Source organism: Ctenopharyngodon idella, chromosome 15 (assembly GCF_019924925.1).
Source record: "Ctenopharyngodon idella isolate HZGC_01 chromosome 15, HZGC01, whole genome shotgun sequence".
NCBI lineage: Eukaryota > Metazoa > Chordata > Actinopteri > Cypriniformes > Xenocyprididae > Ctenopharyngodon > Ctenopharyngodon idella.
In genome coordinates this window covers 6,457,926-6,482,150 of record NC_067234.1, presented here as the reverse complement: position 1 = coordinate 6,482,150, position 24,225 = coordinate 6,457,926, and the positions used below count along the sequence as shown (strand labels likewise).

General features: G+C 36.7%; 1 protein-coding gene across 5 annotated transcripts in view; it reads right to left on the bottom strand.

Annotated features, from left to right (window-relative positions):
- fat3a (FAT atypical cadherin 3a) overlaps positions 1-24,225 on the bottom strand; it is a 193,526-nt gene that overhangs the window by 4,924 nt on the left and 164,377 nt on the right. For 2 of the 5 annotated variants that reach the window (XM_051862509.1, XM_051862512.1), the window contains 6 exons: positions 23,502-23,970; positions 21,545-21,698; positions 15,937-16,610; positions 11,274-11,384; positions 8,576-8,635; positions 1,518-1,553 (listed from right to left, as the gene is read on the bottom strand). In XM_051862509.1, the coding sequence (XP_051718469.1) occupies positions 1,518-1,553; positions 8,576-8,635; positions 11,274-11,384; positions 15,937-16,610; positions 21,545-21,698; positions 23,502-23,970 (1,504 nt within the window). The remainder of the gene's footprint in view (positions 1-1,517; positions 1,554-8,575; positions 8,636-11,273; positions 11,385-15,936; positions 16,611-21,544; positions 21,699-23,501; positions 23,971-24,225) is intronic. The other 3 variants (XM_051862513.1, XM_051862514.1, XM_051862511.1) reach the window with 2 other exon arrangements.

Genomic DNA, 24,225 nt, shown 5'->3' with positions numbered 1-24,225 from the left:
GCCACTTACTTGCATATATTTCGGGAGAAACTGATGAATTCACGTGCTGTAAATCTGACAGACAGGACTGACAGAACCGCGGGGCAAACTAAGATGGCGGCGTCCATCTCGCGTTATAGATCAAGATAAAGATCATTTATAAAGGTTTTTAAACGACAAAACACACTCACTTACACATATTTGAGAATCGGAATATCAGATAGTTGATGACATGGTAAGCAAGTTTGTGAATATTTTAAATAAAAAAGGAAAAAACTAAATAATAGCGATCCATCCATACAGTATTATTGTGGCTGCGTTCAGCGTACGTGACACGCATAACACGTCACCATGGAAACAATAAGGGAAAACGTTCTAAAATAATGGTCGCCTTAAAAAAACTCACTCTGGGGGATCAGTTCGAATATTTTAAACTCGTGCTTGAAAGGGTCAATTATCTTGCTGTCAATGCAGGCCTCACTGAGGCATCGGATTTTATCAAAAATATCTTAATTTGTGTTCCGAAGATGAACGAAGGTCTTACTGTTGTGGAACGACATGAGGGTGAATAATAAATGACAGAATTTTCATTTTTGGGTGAACTACCCCTTTAATAAAGACTTATTTTCATTGGGTTCCTTGCACAACACTGTTGTTATGATTTCTTTTACCATAGTGCATGATTTGTAAACTACGCTGAAAAATTTTAAGCGAAACAAGGATTGTTTGAGTGCGTTTTACAAGAAAATACTATTTCAGTCTTTCTACTATAAAATTTCATGTTTAATTCAATGCTACTTACTTGCCAATTCTTTGTAATTATTTGTGAAATTTACTAGCAATTCCTCAAAATTGTGAGATTGCCCAGAAATGTTGCCACAGGCATGTTTTTCAAATGAGTCTGGGATGCCCATTTGTGATGCGTTTTTGGGGGTTTTGGGACAGGAACATTATACTGAACATCTCCACATGCAGGTCTTGCTGGAGTGAGTGGACATGCCTGCAAGGTGATTGAAGACGCAGCCAGGACAAGAGGTCAAGGTTCAGAGGACGTGTTGTTGACACAAGCGAAACATTCATCAAAAATGCAAACCAAAATAAATGAGGGTGAGGATTGCATGCAACAATGCATGAAACACAGAAGCGCAGGGACACACACACACACACACACACACACACACACACACACTGTACACAACCTAATCCTCACTATCAGAAAACATCAATATCAAACAAAAGAAAACACAAAGTCAGCAATGGAAGCACTGCAGGGGAAGAGACAGACGGAAAAAGAGAGGAAAGGGGTGACGGAGGACTGCAGGTACTCTGATGTGTGCGTGTGTGTGTGCGTGTCGACAAAGAGCATCTCGCTGCTGGATGATGTGACACTTCCCAGAATGCAATAGCTCAGTTTGTCAGCAATACGGAAAGCGAGAGAGGGAGGAATAGACAGAGAACAAAGTCTGAAAAGGAAGGAGGGCAAGAACTCCGGGTGATTTAGCTGAACAAAGCAGAAGGAAAGAGAGAATGTGAATCACCTCTGTTGAAGTTTTGACCTTGATCCATAACGGACACTGGCAGGCAGAAAAGAAGCAGAAAGACAGAGAGAGAAAGACAGATTTGTGGGTCAGCACCAAACCCATCCTACACCCTGAACTGTGTTTATGTACAAACATCATATTCAAATGCATTAACATTGCATGTAGATGTGTGTGGTTTGGAAATCATACCTGACATTTATCCTTCAGATATGTGCATGTATTTCTGTGTGTTTTGTGATATTCTGGTGCATTTGATACCTAGGTTTGGGTATTGTTTAAATTTTTTAGCGATTCCGATTCCGCTTATTGATTTCCATTCTTATCGATTCCCAGTTTCGATTCCAGTAAGGTAATAAAACGAAGTCAAGCATTTAGAAATCAAACATATTTAGCAAAACATTCTGTTGCAGCTGAATACCATGAACAAAAATTAGCAGCCTAAAGAAAACTTACATGAGGAACCTTTTCCTGGTTTTAACAAAAATACCACAGCAAAAACAACTAGACTAACTAATATAAATTTCAAACATTATTAAAAGACAAGTAAACTGTCAGTAATAAATTAAAAACAAATAAATTAATTAGCAATAGCACAAATAAATACAACTGAACACATTTCAGGTACAGGAACTGAAATCAAATGTAAAACAACCCTGCATAGTTTTCTTTTTACTAATTAAATATAGATGAATCCTACAAGTTACAAATGTTATTCAGTCAAGATCAGTGAGCGATTTTCTTTTTCTTTTGATCTTTGTTTAAACATTAATGATGCAGACAGCAGCGGGTTTATTAAGCTGCTGTCACTTCAAGAGCTGCACAGATCCAATATACTGTTTACAAATGCATTTTCTTCCTCAACTGTTTACGTTCACCCCAAAATGAAAATTATCCCATAATTTACTCACCCTCAAGCCATCCTATATATATGTATATGACTTTCTTCTTTCAGCCAAACACAATTGGAGTTATATTAAAAAATCTCTTGGCTCTTCCAAGCTTTATAATGGGAGTGAATAGTACCTTGGATTTTGAAGCTGAAAAGCTGATCGCTTAATATGAGATTTAAGTAGCACAAACAAGAACCAAATCTGAATATTTAGGGCTCGGGTTTGTTCAAATCACTAACACCAATTATGAGCAATAGTAAAAATGATGCTTCACTAATGACAAGAATGCTGCTTATACAGTTTATTGTTGCTATGAAATTTCTTCTACTATTCTCATTTGTAAGTCGCTTTGGAGAAAAGCGTCTGCTAAATGTCTGACTAAATGTAAATGTAATGTAAATGTAAAACAGAGAGCAATAGAAACTAAAAACAGGGAGAGAATAGTGATGTAAAAATGTGCGCATTCCTTCCCAGCTTATTAAAGTGCCCATGTTTGATCTTCATTGGTGTGTGTTTGATTGAATGTGATTAAGTTAGTGTTGAAATGTCATTTAAATGCGGACCAAGAAAAGTAAATGTGAGTCTGTAGTCCATTACTGAGCAGAAAAACAAGCAATAACAACAGTGCCTCAGAGCCATACAAACTACTCCATTCAGCAAATTAGGTTAAAATCTTTGTCCTACAAAACAGAACTAAACTTTTTGGACTAAAAATACTGGATCCCTTTACAGATTGCGTATATCAACTAAAACATTTGCAAAGCAATCTTTAGCTAATATAAAAGAAACCACAGACCTCAGACACAAAACATAAGCTATTTAGTTGAAAAATGAGAGCATAAACTAATCATAAACTAGAACCCGAATTCCGGAAATGTTGGGACATTTTTTAAATTTGAATAAAATGAAAACTAAAAGACTTTCAAATCACATGAGCCAATATTTTATTCACAATAGAACATAGATAACATAACAAATGTTTAAACTGAGGAATTTTACAATTTTATGAACAAAATGAGCTCATTTCAAATTTGATGCCTGCTACAGGTCTCAAAATAGTTGGGACAGGGGCATGTTTACCATGGTGTAGCATCTCCTCTTCTTTTCAAAACAGTTTGAAGACGTCTGGGCATCAAGGTTATGAGTTTCTGGAGTTTTGGTGTTGAAATTTGGTCCCATTCTTGCCTGCTATAGGTTTCCAGCTGCTGAAGAGTTTGTGGTTGTCTTTGACGTATTTTTTGTTTAATGATGCACCAAATGTTCTCTATAGGTGAACGATCTGGACTGCAGGCAGGCCAATTCAGCACCCGGACTCTTCTATGACGAAGCCATGCTGTTGTAATAGCTGCAGTATGTGGTTTTGCATTGTCCTGCTGAAATACACAAGGCCTTCTCTGAAAAAGACGTCGTCTGGAGGGGAGCATATGTTGCTCTAAAACCTTTATATACCTTTCAGCATTCATAGTGTCTTCCAAAACATGCAAGCTGCCCATACCGTATGCACTTATGCACCCCCATACCATCAGAGATGCTGGCTTTTGAACTGAACGCTGATTACACGCTGGAAGGTCTCCCTCATCTTTAGCCCAGAGGACACGGCGTCCATGATTTCCAACAAGAATGTCAAATTTGGACTCATCTGACCATAGAACACTTTTCCACTTTGAAACAGTCCATTTTAAATTAGCCTTGGCCCACAGGACACGATGGTGTTTCTGGACCATGTTCACATATGGCTTCCTTGCATGCATGATAGAGCTTTAGTTGGCATCTGCAGATGGCACGGCGGATTGTGTGTACTGACAGTGGTTTTTGGAAGTATTCCTGGGCCCATTTAGTAATGTCATCGACACAATCATGCCAATGAGCGATGCAGTGTCATCTGAGGGCCCGAAGACCACGGGCATCCAATAAAGGTCTTCGGGCTTGTCGAATTCTCCAGTTCCTCTGAAACTTTTGATGATGTTATGCACTGTAGATGATGAGATTTGCAAAGCCTTTGCAATTTGACATTGAGGAACATTGTATTTAAAGTATTCCACAATCTTTTTACGCACTCTTTCACAGCTCTGCCCATCTTTATTTCTGAAAGACTCTGCCTCTCTAAGACATCCCTTTTATAGCTAATCATGTTACAGACCTGATATCAATTAACTTAATTAGTTTCTAGATGTTCTCCCAGCTGAATCTTTTCAAAATTTCTTGCTTTTTCAGCCATTTGTTGCCCCCGTGCCAACCTGTAGCAGGCATCAAATTTGAAATGAGCTCATTTAGTGGATAAAAGTGTGAAATTTCTCAGTTTAAACATTTGTTTTGTTATCTATGTTCTATTGTGAAAATATTGGCTCATGTGATTTGAAAGTCTTTTAGTTTTCATTTTATTCAAATTTAAAAAACGTCCCAACATTTCCGGAATTCGGGTTGTAAGTTAATCAGCCGTAGATGGATAATATGTCATTGTGTGCTGGTTTTAAAGGTGCAGTAAGTATTTTTGTCCACTATGTTGTTATTGTTAACTACAACTCAAACTATAAAAACAGTTTGAAATAAAATAAAATATAAATCCAGCGTTAGCGTCAGTTCTGGCAGGTCACGTCAGTCAAGCTTGCATCAGCTGACTCCCAGGTGACTTGCGTCTACCTATAAGAATTCGACGCCTATCACAGCATCCATATATAAGCTCCTCAGTATTATCAGCAGCTATTGCTTTTCTCAGGAGCTAATTAAATGGCGAATTTGACAGGCAAAACAGCATCATCTCACTAGGAATTGTGCAATTGGGAATTTAGCGAGAGGGATTCGTTCCCCACATAGATTTCACCTCTTGAACATGTGAATTCGCCACACTGATCATAAGCCACCTGATTGGAAGTGACTGAGTTAACGTTAGCATTGCTTCTCACATCGCTGCAATTAGACATGAAGTTATATTATTGACTGACTCAAGAACAAGTTCAGATGGATCTACACTCCCCGCATGAAGAAGGATATTAAGAGAAGATCAAGCATCCACGTCACAGCCGACTATTTCACTCTTCTTCATCTCTGAATGTTTTCAGAAGATAAGCTAAGTTCCTTTTAATGCTCATTGTTTTAAAGCTATCCGGTATTAGCAACATGCTGTTGCTAAGGCTATCAGTGTTGCTTAGGCTTCCAGTCATTCTCAGTAAAAACTTTTGTGCAAACGTTTGCGATCGTATTGGCAATGTGCGTTACTTATCTGTTGTCATTGGCAACTGGCTCGATCGCCGCGCACATTGGTCGGGACACTTTCGTTTGTACAGGAACATACACGCTGGTCGGACTGATTCATGGTGCAAATGGATTTTCTGCTGTGGCGCAGCACATAGAAAACATCGTTCTTCTCAAAGCTATAGTGCCATTGGAAAAACGCTCATTCTTAAAGCTAGTTGCTATTGGGAAAACGCACCTTCTTAAAGCTTTAGTTGCTATTAAGAACAAGCTGTTCTTAAGGCTATCTAGTTGCTATGGAGGCAAATGTATTAAAAAAAAATAATTGCTTGTTACTGAAGCTTCTAGTGTCATTGCCGCATACTATAAGCACATACTGTGGTAAGTTTATTCAGGTACATGCTATCTTAAGCTGTTGTCTAGACTTTATGCTTTATACTCCTTATGATATCCGATCATATTGCAACATTCTGTGTTAAGTGAGCAACTTTTCTGTGGCTTAACTTATCAGAGTATTGTAACATGCTTGTCCTTAAATACACAGAGGTCTCTTATTCAACACTAACAACGTCGTAGCTTGATGATCCCATAAGGAGTGTGAAACCATGGGAGTCGTCATCTTCACTTCCACAGCTGAAGGAATCAGGAAATCGTGTTCATGATGAGGAAGCACTGTATTTCATTGCTTAGCTGCACGCTGCATCTAACTCAGAGCTATTACTGCAGATGTATGCTTCCCCGACCAGACTACCACTAGTTTAATACTAGTCTGTGATTTACAACATGCTTGTTGTATCAGATTTGCTGCCGCTAGGGGTGTAAGCTTCCCCCAGTTAAAAAAAAAAAAAAAAAAAGAATTAATAGTTATGTATTAGGCAATGGGTGTATGCTTCCCCGACTAGATTGCCGCTAGGGGTGTAAGCTTCCCCCAATAGATATTTTAAAAAAAAAAAGGAAAGAAAAAAAAAAAAAAAAAATTGCTAGTTAATACTAGTTTTATACTAGTCTGTGATTTACAACATGCTTGTTGTATCAGATTTGCTGCCGCTAGGGGTGTAAGCTTTTTAAAAGCCCCATTTATTAAAAAAAAAAAAAAAAAAAAATTCTGGGTTTTTACTGGCCTAGGCTATTTCAGGTAACTGCATTTTAAGGAAACATGGCATTCAGATTTTCGCAGTCAGTTTGTGTTGGGGGATATCAGCATATGGTTTAGTTTTGGGGGGTTATTGCTGCTCTCCCTGCTCTTATCCATGCTAGGCTGCATGGATGCGCAGGGAGTTCTTGCCCAGAACAGAACCATACCGCCAATACAAACTCTATGCAATTATCAATCATATTTGACGATAGTGGTCCTGACAGAAATATTAGACGAAAAACAAAAGAAAATTAGAAATGTTGAAATAACAATGTTGAAGCACTAAAATTACTAAAACTGAAATATATATTAAAACTATATATAAATTAGGGCTGTCAATGCATGCAATTAATTCAAAATTCTTAATGCGTTAAAATAATTTAACGCAAATAAATTACTGAAGCACACAAAATGGGATGAGGACTGCAATCAAAGTAAACAATTGCAGTGATGTACAGGAGTCGTACGGTAAGCACGTGTGAGTCCGTCATTATTGATGTGCAAATAGGTGGTCCTGTTTTTTATCTACTGACAGCCCTAATAAAAATATTAAAATTAACAAACTAATAAAAAGACAAAAGCACATAAAATTGCTAAAACTACATCCTAATTCAAAATATGAATAGATAGTATAACAGTGTATAAATAATACTAAAACTACCCTGCTTTAAAGCACATTACATCTCATGAAATGAAATATGGGAACGCTTATGCTAAATGATCTCCTTTGTATCAGCCAATGAAACAAAAAATTACTCCATGAATCTTTTAAATATACAGCTGAAGTATTACTCTGACAATATGAAGGAATGGTTTTAAAATATGTAAATATGAACTAGTTTTGAAATGTCTCGGCATGAACTAGTTTCAAGATTCAGAAGTTTGTTCGATTTACAACCTCTAAATCAAAGGACAAGTGGAAAAGCTCAAACAAGCTCATCAGCCTACATTACTTTAGCATTTCTAGCTTTGAAGATATACTTGAAAAGATTTTTTTTTGTTTTTTACAACTTCAAACGTATGTGTGTGTTTGCAAGATTTGGTCTCTTCCGTTAGGGGTAATGTATGATCTGGGGATGTGTTTGTAGGTGTGTGTTTCTCAGAGAAAATATCTGAGCAGGGACTCGTGTGTGTGTGTGTGTGTGTGTGTGTGTGTGTGTTCGCTGTATCATCTTGCTGACTGGCGTGATGCTTCTCCTCATGAGTAATGCTGTCTCATTCACACACACACATTAAGTCTTACACTATTAATAATGCAAAGTTACTTTTTGGTATTGTACTCAACTATGTTTTGTAGAATAAAGCAAGAAGAAACAAGCTAAACCTGACAAAACCCTTTGAGGATGTCTTCAATTTAAAAGAAAAAATCAGAAAGAAAAATGCTTTAAAATATATAAAATTAAAATGACTAAAAGTTCAACAAGTTTTCTTTTAAGGGAAAGGGTTTGGGTTAGACTGTAGTCATAATAATATTTATATTAAAAATTTAAACTAATTGTGGATGATTATAAAAACAAAGTTTAAAAAATACATATTAATGTGAAATAGATGAAAAATAAAATTTATAATAAATAATAATTTATTATAATTTATAAATTTATAATAAATTATAATAAATTATCTTTACTTGAGGGCTTTTTCTGTCAAATATTGGGTCTATGGTTCACATGTAGAGTGCTAAGTAAATGTGTATGTGTGTAAACAAGAAAAAAAAGAGAGAGACAAGGAAAGAGAGTGTGTGTTTGTTTGGAGTGTGAGTACAAGCTTAAAGGCTTGTGCATGTGTCTTCAAGCGCTTTTAAGGAAGATGCTTCAGAATCCAGCGGTGGGAAAGAGTACCTTCATTCTCAATCGTGTCGACTGCATCATTGACCAGCCGAATTACCGTCACTATGGAAGCTTGGAAAGAGAAAGCAATGGAGACTAGTCAGAAACTTTCACACACACATACACACACACACAAGCACGCACGCACGCACGCACACACACACACAGGAGAACCAAACGAACCCACAGACTAATCAAACCGAAGAATCAACTCCACAATATCTGTAACAATGTTGGTCCACTGCAGAAGCTTCTGTGCCCTGATTGGCTGCTGATGAATTTAGCTGTGACCAATGAAAGGCAAGCATGGTATCATTCCAGCGAATCTGAGGAGAGATGATGGTGAGGTGACCAACACACAAATTCACATCCACACTTGCTGCATTCAAATCAAATCAGAATAATTGTATTTACAAGATTAGAGTAAATTAGAGTCCCTACAATGTCATATTTAACAGCGAGAAACTTTTTTTTTTTTTTTTTTTTTAATTAAAGAACCTTGGTGGAAAAAGATTGGTAGAGACAGATGAAACAGCCTGACCAATATTTTTGTGGTAAACATAACTTGACAATACATGAATGTTTTATTCTACAATGTAAATCACATACACCAATGTTGAAAACGCACATTTTGAAGTAGTTATGTTCATTTTTGAAAAAATAAATTTTGAATAAGTAATTAGATAAGTACGGTGGCCCTGAACCGCATGGTGGGGGGGGAAAAAGAAGAAACATTTTCTCCCCAAACCACAAGTTATCTCGTTATTTTGACATAAGTCGTTATTTCGAGATATTAAGTCATTATTTTGACATAAGTCATTATTTCGAGATATTAAGTCATTATTTTGACATAAGTCGTTATTCCAACAATATTTTTTTTATTTCGACGTATCTCGTTATTTTGACAAAAAAATAATATCTCGTTATTTTGACAGAATTCAAGATATTAAATTGTTATTTCGACAGAATAACTCGTTATTATATATCAAGTGTAATAGAAGATGTGTGAAATTCAACATCTTCAGTGGCACAGCAGTAGCGAGTCGGCTCGCAGTCCTGGCTTTTACCACGATTGCTGTGAGTTCAAATCCACCTTTTGCCGAGCTCGCTCTTCTCTATTTTCCCATCGTATATCACATCAGAAAGGCATTTATTTTCAATAAAAATGAAAATAATATTCTAAAAGTGGAAATAAACTGCCCAACGAGTGTTTAATAATATTAAAAGTGTAATTAGGTAGGGTTAGGGGAAGGTGTTGGGTGGGTTTTTTATACTCCCAATAAGGCAGCATCCATTTAATAATTTTAATAAATATAATCGTTTACAGTGCAAATAGCTGTAGATACTATTTACACTAAGTGAAAATAGCAGCATTTTCTCTTTCGATACTAGCCACTACAGGGCAGAATAAGACAGGGAATCAAACGCATTGTAGTTATGTTAGCCTACTGTTACAAGTTGGTGCTCCAAAATCCCAGAGGTTTATCATGGGAATTTGCATTCAAATAGCGACTTTATTATATATAACAATTTTATAAATAACAACTTTATTTCTCAAAATAACGAGATATTACGTTGAAATAATGACTTATGTCGAAATAACGACTTAATATATCGAAATAACGAGTTATGTCAAAATAATAATATGTCGAAATAACGAGATATGTCGAAATAATGACTTGTGTCAAAATAACGACTTAATATCTTGAAATAACAACTTGTGTTGAAATAACGAGATATTGTGTCGAAATAACGACTTAATATCTCGAAATAACGAGTTAATATGTCGAAATAACGAGATAAGTTTTCTTCCCCTCCACCACCACAAGTGTTCTTTTTTTTCCCCGCCATACGGTTCAGGGCCATCGTAGATAAGATAGTTATGTTAGTTATGTGAGTATGTTATGATAGTTATGTGAGTTATGATAGTTATGTTAGATAGTTAGATAGAAGTTATGTTTACCACAGACCTTATTTTACTCTTAAATTGAAAGAACGTATTATATAAATCCATAGGAAAATCTCGAAGGAACCAGCAGCGAATTAGTCTTCCGGGTTTTGACGTCATCCCTTCACCACCACAGAAAATACCAGAGAATGCATAGAACTTTAAAAATGGGTATGCTATAATACATAATAATAGTGAATGTTGATTATAGAATTTGTTTGTTTGCATTTTTGTCCTCTTGATAAAGCAATAAATCCACTATAAAAATACTACTTTTACTGATTTATGAGGCAGCAGGTCTATGTGAAAAAAAAAATACATTTCCCATCATTCTCTGCTGCAGATTTGAGTGTGGGCAAACTACGCAGTATAAGTTCAATACTAAGGTACTAAATGATAAATAATAAATGAGCAAACAGACAGATGAAGGATCAGTTGCAAACCGTATGTATATATTTTGCTCTTCAAAAAAAAAAAAAAAAAAGCTTGCGAAAAAGAGAGTGAGAAATATGAAATTGACTAACATAACCAAAATAACTTGAAAGAGTATCAGGTCGTAATTATGATTTCTGAAGTTTCCAGGCAGACTTGAGAGCAGCAACACACACACACCTCCAACAACCAATCTGACTTAAAATATTCACTACATTTACAAAATGATGATGAGGATGACTGTATGAAGAGTCCTGAAAAAAGATGCATGTTGTTTTATCCTTTCTTGATGAGTAGGAAACAACAGTAAACACACACACAGGATCTTACCGTTATCATCACAGGAATCAGACTGAAAGGAGCTCAGTGATTGGACCTCCGAGTTGCTGCCCTTGTTACTGCCAGAGAAACATGTGACCTCCTCCAGCAAATCCACTTTACCTAAACACAAAGATCAGGATGTCAACCAATTACAACTTCTGTAACTTTCAATAAATACACACACGCTTTAGTCACAGCTGTGGGCGAATCTCCACGCCATTCCAAGTCCCTTCTCTGATGTTTGCCTTTTAATTTCTTTCTTTTCCAGGACATTTTTTCCTTTGATCTTTCCTTTAACAGTGTAATGGAAACGGCTGCTTATAACAGCTGCATATAATTGTCTCACTTTGCATTTCACAGGTGGAGATTTTTAAGACCTAAGAGGGTTTGAATGGGGGACACCACAAACCACAAGGAAATGAAAAATGAAGTAATTATAGGCGGTAAAAAGCCTCGGAGGATTCAGATGGGGGAGAATTTAATGTCAGAGGGAGAATGGCTTTTGCCATCAGCTTCTCCCCCTGAATGGACCCCATATACATTCCTACATAACCGCTTTCCACTCAGTATTTATCGATGTGAAGATTTATGTCTTTTAAGGGAAAGTATTTATTATTATTATTATTTTTTTACTGGTACTTTTCTCTTTGTTTTTACTCTCAAAAGCACTCTCATGAGCCGTTCACAGATCGCCTGATGAATAATGCACATAAAAATGGCAAGAGATAGATAAAAATGCCAGTTACAATCTGATTATTGGTCTTTCAGGATATAAAGTTATGTTTTTTTTTTAAGAATTTAATACTTTCATGCAAGAATGCATTAAATTGATCAAAAGTGACAGTAAAGACATTTAGAATGTTACAAACTTCTCTATTTCAAATAAATATTGTTCTTTTGAACTTTTGAAAAAAAAAAAAAAAAAAAAAAAAAAAAAAAATGGATCATGGTTTCCACAAAAATATTATGCAGCAAATCATCATATTAGAATGATTTCTGAAGGATCATGTGACACTGAAGACTGGAGTAATGATGCTGAAAATTCATCACAAATTGATCACAGGAATACATTACATTTTAAAATATATTAAAATAGAAAGCAGTTATTTAAATTGTACAAATTTTTCATAATACTACTGTTTTTACTGTATTTTTGAGAGTAAGAGACTTTCAAAAACATTGTACAGACCCCAAACTTTTGAGTGTGTATTCAAAAGTTTTGTTTGAGATGGTTTGGATTATTATTAATAACTGTTTCAGTTAAGATAAAAGTTGAGTTCATTCCTAATAAAGTTCTGTCCGAGGAACAGGAGAGATACTGTCTCACTCCGTCATCATCTGGAGAGTAACAAGCTTTATCTCAAAGAAATATTCCGAAATACATCTGCTGTAAGTCACCTTGGATAAGAAAACATGAAAACAAAACAAAAACAACAAAAGAAAACAAACAAAAAGGCACTGAAAAAACACTGAGAGAGAATACAAAAATTAAAAAAAAAAAAAAAAAACATTTAAGCAAAAAACAAAAAGAAACAGAATACACACATATATATATATAGTCAATTCTGCTCATAAAGGCTGCATTTATTTGATCAAAAATACAGTAAAAACAGTAATATTGTGAAATATGATTACCATTTAAAATAACTCTTTTTTAGGTGAATATTAAAATATAATTTATTCCTATGATGCCAAAGCTGAATTTTCAGCATCATTACTCCAGTCTTCAGTGTCACATGGTCCTTCAGAAATCATCCTAATATGATGATTTGATGCTCAAGAAACATTTCTTCTTATTATCAATGTTGGAACCAGTTGTGCTTCACATTTTTGTGGAAATTGATTTTTTTTTTTCAAGATTCTTTGATGAATAGAAAGTTCAAAAGAACAGCATTTATTTAATACGCATTTGCTGAATTAAAGTATTAATTTCTTAATTAAATGGAACCTGTTCCAAATTTCCAAGAATCGTGGATTTGATAAGGCACGCATTTCAATTACACTTATTGATTCCTGTTTGCACATTTTAATGTGATTTTAAAGCGTTCAAACGCAGGAAGATGCAGAAGAGAACTCAGTTCAGCACACTGTTTTCTCTGCTGCGCACAGAAAGCCACCTCTCATGTAGTGTGTGAATACTGAACTGAGATCTCTTTCCACTCGAATGTGCAAATACACACAAATTTATATCAAAACAACCAAATAACACAGTTGATTATGTCTTAACTGAATGTAAACAGTATATTGGATCAGTGCAGCTCTTAAAGTGACAGCAGCCTAATAAACCCGCTGCCGCCTGTGTCATTAATGTTAATCAAACAACAAAAGAAAAATAATATCACTCACTGATATTGACTGAATAACTTCTGTAACTATAATAAGTATTTATCTATGTTTAATTAGTAAAAAGAAAACTATGCAGTGTTATTTTACATTTGATTATATTCGATTTCAGTTTCTGTACCTGAACTTTGTTCAGTTGTATTTATTTGTGCTATTACTAACTTCTTTATTTGTTCTTATTTTATTACTGGCGGTTTACCTGTCTTAATCATGTTTGAAATTTATATTAGTAAGTCTAGTTGTTTTTGCTGTGGCATATTTGTTAAAACCATAGGAGAAGGTTCCTCATGTAAGTGTTCTTCAGGCTGCTGATTTTTGTTCATGGTATTCAGCTGCAACAGAATGTTTCGATAAGAATGGGAATCGATAAGAATCTGAATCACTAAAAACCAAACGATACCAACCCTAAATATAATAAGCTAAAATAATAAATAATAAATGGACAAACAAGAGGGATGTGTAGAACTTTAACGACAGACATTTTAATTCTACAGAGTTCTGCTGATTCCGCATGGATCTACATAGTTATAGGATTACAGCTCTATTTCCAAGTCATTTTCAAACGAAGTGATTTGGTTTACAAAAAGCAACATTAAATGAACCATTAATTGGAAGCTTTTACTCCTTAAAACTGTTTCCACCTGCAGCTAGGTTTTCCATATTTTGCTGTAACCTTTATATTAGGTAGTGGGAAGCTGCAGGTGAAAACAGTTTCAACAAATACAAGCTGTTTCTTCTGTACACTGCTGCCTAAACTGTCACAGCAGGAAACGGAGCTGAGTTTAAGAAGATAAAAGTGCAAAGCTCTGCCATTACATATACTGATAAAACGAAATCTGGCAGCAGGTTTTGTTATCTACGCTGAAAACAGTAATAGGTCGCCTTACCATTGATGCACTGGCTTACAGTTTGAATGCTGTGGTGTTCTTAGTGTTGGCATATTTGGGTTCATTAAGAGTCTGAATATCAAAATGTGCATGCCAAAAAGCTCAGGGGGGTTACTGAGATATGAGTGTGTGTGTGTGTGTGTGTGTGTGTGTGGAACGGCAGTGATCTTCGCCAATCTCGGAGCTGCGTGAGGTTAAATGCAGTTAAATGCAGCATTTAAATAAAACATGTTAAGGGAAAGATGGATTTTTCATAGTTGGCAGGCATGAACTGATCAAAGCCGTCTGATAAATTCACACTGGCAAACATAAACATGCATAAACATATGCGTACAAACACACCAGACTATGTGAGACATGCAGAGAGGAGTTGCATGATTTTGCCTGGAGTGAGAAAGGTTTTTTTTTTTTTAATCAGAGGGTCAGTGCATCAATTATAATACACTTTAACATCTGATGTCAGATTGATGTCAGCAATAATTCACAGACTATTAGCAGCGTAAATAAAAGAAAAATAGAATTTGTGCAATATTATTGGAAAGAAAACAATCAAATATACAAAAAGTTTAGTAAAAATGAATGATGAATGAGCAATTTGAAACAACAACATAATAATAATAATAATAATAATAACAGTAATAGTATATTTTAATATTATAAATTTGCTGTTTTTTTTTAATTGATAGATGCAAAAATGTATTTAAAATTTAGAATTTGTACATACATGCAGCATTACTATCACTCGTCTGCTATTAATATTAAAATCATTTAACATATGATATTAAAATTATATGTATAAATATATTCTAATACAAAAAAAGAGAATTTGGGAAATATATTACTGGTAAGATTACGATCAGATATAAAAATTGTTTAGTGAAAATAAATAATAAAAGAATGAGTTTTAAAAATTACAGTAATAATAATAATAATAATAAAGCCTGAGTTTTCTTTATTTTTTAAGTGTATATATGCAAAAATGTATTTAAAATTAAGAGTTTCTTAATGCTATTAATTTTACATATTACACATTTATATATATATGATTTTAATATTATTATATTGATACATATATTTAATTTAAGAAAAGAAAGTTAGAATTTGGGAAATATTACTGGAAATAAAAAAAATCAAATATATAATATGTTTTGTAAAAAAAAAAAAGAATGATAATTAATGATGAATTAATGACAAATGACCGATTTAAAATGACATACTACTACTACTAACTAATAAACAAACAAACAAACAAACAAACAAAAGTCTTTTTTAAATGGATTAGATTTTTTTTCTTAATTAAGTTTGAATATACATGCACAATTCTTCTTCTTCTATTAATATTCCAATCATATAATATATTATATTAAAATTATATTTATAAATATATTTTCACCTCAAATACTCTGATACACACACAAATACAACACGGATATTACACTTACCCTCATCTTCCCAGGGGCTTTTCCGTAGGGAATCACAATCAGACCGGCACGGCGAAACAGGCGGCAAATTGGGCGCAACGCTGCACACCACCACGCCCCTCCGGTTGGTTCCGCCCAGTATCCGTGGCGACTCTGACGGATGAAAAGTGCTCATTTCCGTCAGCTCCGGGCCTCGGCCGTCCCCTGGCCTCTTCTCCAGAGTTCCCCGAGGGTCTCCAGGGAAACACGGCGTGTACGCCATTGGCCTGACGGGGACCTGAGGCGGGCCGGTCAGGCTTCCTTCTGTGTACAGGCTGATGGGCTCTCCGATGGCACAGCGCAGCGGTGGGTAGTGCCCACCGTTGGCTTTGTGCAGCAGGGCAGCTGTAGCCGGATCCTGAACCATGGAGAGGTTATTCCGGGAATAGCTCTTCTGGAATACCTTCTTCCGGAAAGCGATGAAGAGAAGGATGAGGGTGAGGATGAGGAAAAGAACGACGGCGATGCCGATAAGCTCCTCCTTCCCAACGTAGGCGTGGCCGGCCTGCATGTCCGGAACTAACACCGGACGAACAGAGCAAGCGCTGCCCACGAAACCCGGCGTGCAGTTGCAGTAGAAAGAGCCGAAAGTGTTGACGCACACGCCACCGTTCTCGCACAGCTCGCGTTCACATTCGTTCACGTCCTCTTCACACCTGCAGAGGAGAAATAAACACTCAGTGGTTATTGTGGCCCACTGGGTTTTTACTGCATCAGTTTAGCGTCCTTGGCCTGCTATAAAATTTATTGTGACTCTGCAGAAATGCCTCAGTCAATAAAAAAAACTGACAGTGTGTCCGAAAGCAGGCATGATGGGATTAGTTTACAGCCTAAAGTAATCTGTCTGTCTACACTGAAAATGAAAGTGAAAATGCTGTAAAATGCTGCAAGACAACACAAGACAATAACAGCCAATCAGGACTTATCGTAGTTACACTTTTGGAACTGGATTTTGGACCAGCGAGATTTCTGTGTCGGCGGTTAGAAAGTAAGCAAACTGTCACAGCTAGTTAGGACAAAAAAACAAAAACAAAACAAAACACTACTTTTGTTCCCACCATTTTTGGGAGCTAATTATCATGTTTCAAAGACTGTGAAATCAAATGCGACCTTATTTACTTCCATAATAAATATTGCTGGTATTTTCATCAAATTTTCATCAAAATGCAAGTTTCACTGCTTTATAAACAAGTTTTGAGGCAATCAAGGCTGAGAAAACAATTATAATAATCCAGCATAAGTAAAATAATGTTAATGTATAATTTATAATGTATAATGTTAATGTATAATTTATAATACTATTATATACAAAATATATATATATATATATATATATATATATATAAAATAAAACTGTTGGCCCTTTCGGCGGTGGCCAGGGGTCAGCTTGGGCACCCTGACTGTTGTGCAGCTATGCAGCCCCATACACAACAAACTATGATGCACTGTGTATTCTGACACCTTTCTGTTAGAACCAGCATTAACTTCTTGAGCAGTTTGAGCTACAGCAGCTTGTCTGTTGGATCGGACAGCCTTCACCCCCCCATGTGCATCAATGAGCCTTGGCCGCCCATGACCCTGTCGCCGGTTCACCACTGTTCCTTCCTTGGACCACTTTTGATAGATACTGACCACTGCATACTGGGAACACCCCACAAGAGCTGCAGTTTTGGAGATGCTCTGACCCAGTCGTCTAGCCATCACAATTTGGCCCTTGTCAAACTTGCTTAAATCCTTACGCTTGCCCATTTTTCCTGCTTCTAACACATCAACTTTGAGGACAAAATGTTCATTTACTGCCTAATATATCCCACCGACTAACAGGTGCTGTGATGAAGAGATAATCAGTGTTATTCACTTCACCTGTTAGTGGTCATAATGTTATGCCTGATCGATATATATATATATATATATATATAGGCTATTGTTACTATATATACACACTATACTAGTATAGTGCAGATATAGTATACATTATATAGTATACACTCATATATATATATATATATATATATATATATAAATACATACATACACCATACACTTGACTTGACTAAAGATACACGGCAGGTGCATGAAAGGCAGTGTTTAAAGTTTTGTGATATCTGTTTGTATTCGCATCAATAGTGCTAAACGACCAAATAAAAGTGTCTGTGGTCTGTAATGAACTACATTATCATAAGCCAAGAGAGACTGCAGCAGTATAATCTCCTCAATGTAGAGAGAGGCATGAAATGATCTTTTAAAAAAGACTAATGCTACTCAAACATAGATAGATTGATGCCACCATCTTGTGGCCACAGATTGAGCAACAGTCCCCCTCAGTGAACGATTCAGAAACGCATTATATCGACTGCATAAAAATGTACACGGAGGAAATGAAAAAATGAATATGTATGCGAACATGGCAAGCAAGTCAGTGCTAAGCCTGTGCCAGTTTTTCACGGTGTGGTGCCAGCAGAAACAGACTTGTGTACGTGTTTTAGAAAGGAACAGACGCTGGTTATTAAATTCTGTTGGCAGCTCTTGAATTGGGGAAGTTTAAGTTCATCAACCTAATTCACAACATGCGTCAAACAGACACAGCGTCATCGTTTACGACTACACAAAAAAAGAAAATCACACAGAATATTTGGATGCTTGTTAACTAACCTATAAAATACTGTTAAAGGTGCAATAGCCCCTAGTTTACCTCAGGCAGATTACACAAACATTTAAAAATGGTTTGTTATTAACTTGTTGTTATATGGGCTGTAAAACTGGTCTTGTTAAAATATTGACTTGCTTTTAAATTATTGAGGTGCTTTTTGTAATGCATAAAATATTACACTAATACAATAATAAAATTATAATATTAATAAGTTTAAATGTAAATAGAATAATTTAAAAATATTTTAAGCATAAAATGCATTTATAAATAAATATATTTATATAAATATAGTTATTTTTATAAGTGTGTAATAATTTAATAGTTATCATTATTATTATTAATAATAATAATAATAAAAATAATAATTAAATAAAATAATTTAAGTTATATATTCTTTATATATTCTAAAATTATTAAAGGGTTAGTTCACACAAAAATGAAAATAATGTCATTTATTACTCACCTTCATGCTGTTCCACACCTGTAAGACCTTCGTTAATCTTCGGAACACAAATTAAGATATTTTTGTTGAAATCCGATGGCTCAGTGAGGCCTGCATAGCCAGCAATGACATTTCCTCTCTCAAGATCCATTAATGTACTAAAAACATATTTAAATCAGTTCATGTGAGTACAGTGGTTCAATATTAATATTATAAAGCGATGAGAATATTTTTGGTGCGGCAAAAAAACAAAATAACGACTTATATAGTGATGGCCGTTTTCAAAACTTTTGTGAATCTTTTGTGTCGAATCATGATTCGGGCCGCGCGTCAAACCGCCCAACTGCTTAAATCACGTGACTTTGGTGCTCCGAACCGCTGATTCGACACAAAAGATTCATAACGCTTCGATTCGGCCATCACTATATAAGTAGTTATTTTGTTTTTTTGGCGCACCAAAAATATTCTCATCGCTTTATAATATTAATATTGAACCACTGTACTCACATGAACTGATTTAAATATGTTTTTAGTACATTAATGGATCTTGAGAGAGGAAATGTCATTGCTGGCTATGCAGGCCTCACTGAGCCATCGGATTTCAACAAAAATATCTTAATTTGCGTTCCGAAGATTAACAAAGGTCTTACGGGTGTGGAACGGCATGAGGGTGAGTAATAAATGACATTATTTTTATTTTTGGGTGAACTAACCCTTTAACATTATTCATTAGAAATATACACTATATTGCCAAAAGTTTTGGGACGCCTGCCTTTACGTGCACATGAACTTTAATGACATCCCATTCTTAATCCGTAGGGTTTAATATGGAGTTGGCCCTATAACTGCCTCAACTCTTCTGGGATGGCTTTCCACAAGGTTTAGGAGTGTGTTTATGGGAATTTTTGACCATTCTTCTAGAAGCGCATTTGTGAGATCAGGCACTGATGTTGGACGAGAAGGCCTGGCTCGCAGTCTCCGCTCTAATTCATCCAAAAGATGTTCTATCAGGTTGAGGTCAGGACTCTGTGCAGGCCAGTCAAGTTCCTCCACACCAAACTCGCTCATCCATGTCTTTATGGACCTTGCTTTGTGCACTGGTGCGCAGTCATGTTGGAACAGGAAGGGGCCATCCCCAAACTGTTCCCACAAAGTTGGGAGCATGAAATTGTCCAAAATGTCTTGGTATGCTGAAGCATTGAGAGTTCCATTCACTGGAACTAAAGAGCCAAGCCCAACCACTGAAAAAAAAAAAACCCACACCATAATCCCCCCTCCACCAAACTTTACACTTGGCACAATGCAGTCAGGCAAGTACTGTTCTCCTGGCAACCGCCAAACCCAGACTCATCCACTAGATTGCCAGACAGAGAAGCGTGATTCGTCACTCCAGAGAACACGTCTCCACTGCTATAGAGTCCAGTGGCGGCGTGCTTTACACCATTGCATACGATGCTTTGCATTGCACTTGGTGATGTAAGGCTTGGATGCAGCTGTTCGGCCATGGAAACCCATTCCATGAAGCTCTCTACGCACTTTTCTTGAGCTAATCTAAAGGCCACACGAAGTTTGGAGGTCTGTAGCTATTGACTCTGCAGAAAGTTGGTGACTTCTACGCACTGTGCGCCTCAGCATGCGCTGACCCCGCTCTGTGATTTTACGTGGCCTACCACTTCATGGCTGATTTGCTGTTGTTCCCAATTGCTTCCACTTTGTTATGATACCACTAACAGTTGACCGTGGAATATTTAGTAGTGAGGAAATTTCATGAATGGACTTAATGCACAAGTGGCAACCTATCACGGTACCACGCTTGAATTCACTGAGCTCCTGAGAGTGACCCATTCTTTCACAAATGTTTGTAGAAGCAGTCTGCATGCCTAGGTGCTTGATTTTATACACCTGTGGCCATGGAAGTGATTGGAACACCTGAATTCAATGATTTATGTCCCAATACTTTTGGCAATATAGTGTATAGATATACATACACACAAAATAATGATAGTTGCTAATATATATATATATATATATATATATATATACACATCAGCAACAATCATTATTTTGTGTATATATATCAGTCAAACCAAAAATTATTCAGACATGTTTGATATTTTTGATATTTTTACTAGTGGGTGCAGGACACTATAGTTCTTTTATGTAAGTGAGGATAGCAAAATAAAGTAAACTGTGACATATTATACCCAAAAATTCTTCATACAGTGGACTACCAGTAAAATATTAGTTTGACTGTATATATATATATATATATATATATATATATATATATATATATATATATATAAAAAAATCAGTATCTATTATTATTTTGTATACAATATTAAAATAATTAAATAAAATATTAATAAATACATTATATATATATATATATATATATATACACACACACACACACACACATATTTTTATAAGACAATTGTTTTTTTTTTTGGTTTAGTTTAGAATTTAAAACATTCTTGAAATGTTGGTAAACTGACGTTGCGCCGGTGTATCCTCTCTTGCAGCTGCAGATGAAGGCGTTTCCGATGGGTTTACACACACCGCCGTTCTGACATGGGTTTGGCATGCACACGCTGATCTCTGTCTCACAGCGCCCTCCAGTGTACAGAGCACTGCAACTGCAGGAATAACCTAAGAGAGACACACAAGGCAGATTGTTTGTTCATGAATTGCAAAACAATCGCACAGACACACACTCACACGCCGGTGGGAAATCGCGTGGAAAATGTCAGTGAGTAAACAGTGCGCTGGTTTTATCAGGTCTACCCACAAAAACAAACAAACAAACAAACAAACACAAGTCTGGCAGACACTCCTGCACAAACGACCTTTTCAAAGAGGATGTGTATGGCACAACACCGCAACTCCCACAACGCACTGCTCCATTCAACAGAGCAGGTAAACGAGTGAAAGAGAGAGTGATAACTACAGTCAGGCAGAAGAGATGAGAAGGGAAACAAGATGAGACAAGTTGAGAGAAGAAAAGAAAAGTGATGAAGGGATGAAATAAAAGCGAGATGAGAAGTAAAAAGATGAGACTAAAGGAGAAAATATTAAACGAGAGGAGAAAGAGAGATGAAAAGAGATGAGAAGAGACAAGACTAAAGAAGAAAATAATAGACGAGAAAGGGACAAAGAGAGAAGAGGAGAAAAAGATTATACAAGATGCAAAGAATAGATGAGATAGAAAAAGAAGACATGAGAGGAGAAGAGATGAAATTTGAATAAATGAGATGGGATGAGAAGAAAATAAACAAGAAAGGACATGAAATGAGAAAAAAGATGAGTAGAAGTAATCAGAAGAGACAGAGAGAAGAGACAAGATGACATTAAATGAGAATAGATGAGACAAGAAGAGACTAGACAAAAACAGATGAGATGAGAAGGGACTGTACTATGTGAAAAAAAGAGAAGAGACGAGAAGAGAGGAGAGGAGGGAGACGAGATGAGATGAGAGGAAATGAGAGGAAAGGAAATGAGAGGAGACAAGGGGAGAAGAGATGAGATGAGAGGAGAAAAGACGAGAGGAGAGAAGAGGCGAGAGGAGAGCAGCAAAGAGGCAAGTGGAGAGAGGAGAGGAAAGGAAATGAGAGGAGGCAAGGGGAGAAGAGAAGAGACAAGACGAGATGAGAGGAGAGAAGAGACAAGAGGAAAAGAGACGAGAGGAAATGAGAGGAGATGAGGGGAGAAGAGAAGAGATGAGAGAAGAAAAGAGACAAGAGGAGAAGAGACGAGATGAGAGGAGAGACGAGAAGAAGAGACGAGATGAGAGGAGAGACAAGAGGAGAGACGAGATGAGAGGAGAAGAGAGACAAGAGGAGAAGAGGAGAGGAGAAGAGACGAGATGAGAGGAGAGAAGAGACAAGAGGAGAAGAGATGAGAGGAGAGGAGAGGAGAAGAGAGACAAGAGGAGAAGAGATGAGAGGAGAGGAGAGGAGAGAAGAGGAGATGAGGGGAGAAGAGAAGAGACGAGATGAGAAGAGAGGAGATGAGAGGAAAGACAAAAAACAGAAGACTAGAAGAAATGCAAAGAGAAAAGACAAGGAGAGAACAGAAGATAAGAAGAGACGAGATTTACTGGGGAGCATGTGGAAAGCAGTAGCTGATTTAATCATCATAATTGGTCATTTGGTCTCCATCAGACTCAGTAGATGTGAATTAGAGCTTCACTGAGCAGACAGAAGCTAAGCTGATTTGACTGAAGCCAAAACTGAGCAAAGCTTATTAACCAGAGTAATTACATCACAGAAGCAGATTAACTGGAGAGTAATTGAAGCAACCAGGAGGATTAATTATAACATTAAGATGAATCACATCGCAATCCTAAAACCAGACATTTCTGGAGGGCCTGGACACGCATGCATGCTCTCAAACACACACACACACACACACACACACACACACACACACACTCTCTCTCTCTCTCTCTCTCACCTCCAGACGGCAGGCTGATGCAGGTGGCACCGTTGAGGCATGGCTGGGCGGCACACGCATCCGGATAGAGAACGCATCCCAACTTGAGGTCTGTCAGTCCCACCACCTCTGCGTACGGGCTGCGTTTGTTCTGCAGCGGGAGTTCGTTATCGTTCAGAACCACAGAGTCTAGACAGCCCTGAAAGCCATTGGTGACCCGCGGACCTTTCCTTTCCGTCATGCTACGGCCGTCCGGAGGCGACACCTGTGCTCCAAAATAAATGGACAAATCTGCTCCCAAAGGACGGTATTTGGCAGTGGCCAGCCGCCGTTCCACGTACATGTCGTCTAGCGAGAGGCTGCTGTAGTTTCCACGCAACTCCAGGACCACGTGATGCCAGTTCCCGTCGTTAACCGGTCGGCCAGAGATCCCGATGCTCCTGGGACTGTTGCTGCAATCCAACTGGAACCACAACTTTCCCTCTTCAATCTGTCAATCAAATACAGATACAGTCAGTTTATTTTGAATTCAATTGAATTCAACTCTAAAAAGAGAACAGTAAACAGTCATCATTCAGTTGAAATCAGTGTTGATTCAGTTCGTTTCTATAACTGTAGAGTTCATTAACTATGAAATGAGTTCAATTCAGCTATAAAAGCAGCTCTGGAGAAAACAATGATGTCATCAACCTCCCAAAAATGTGTTTTAGGGTTTTATAACTCTTCAACATTAACCTGATTTCCA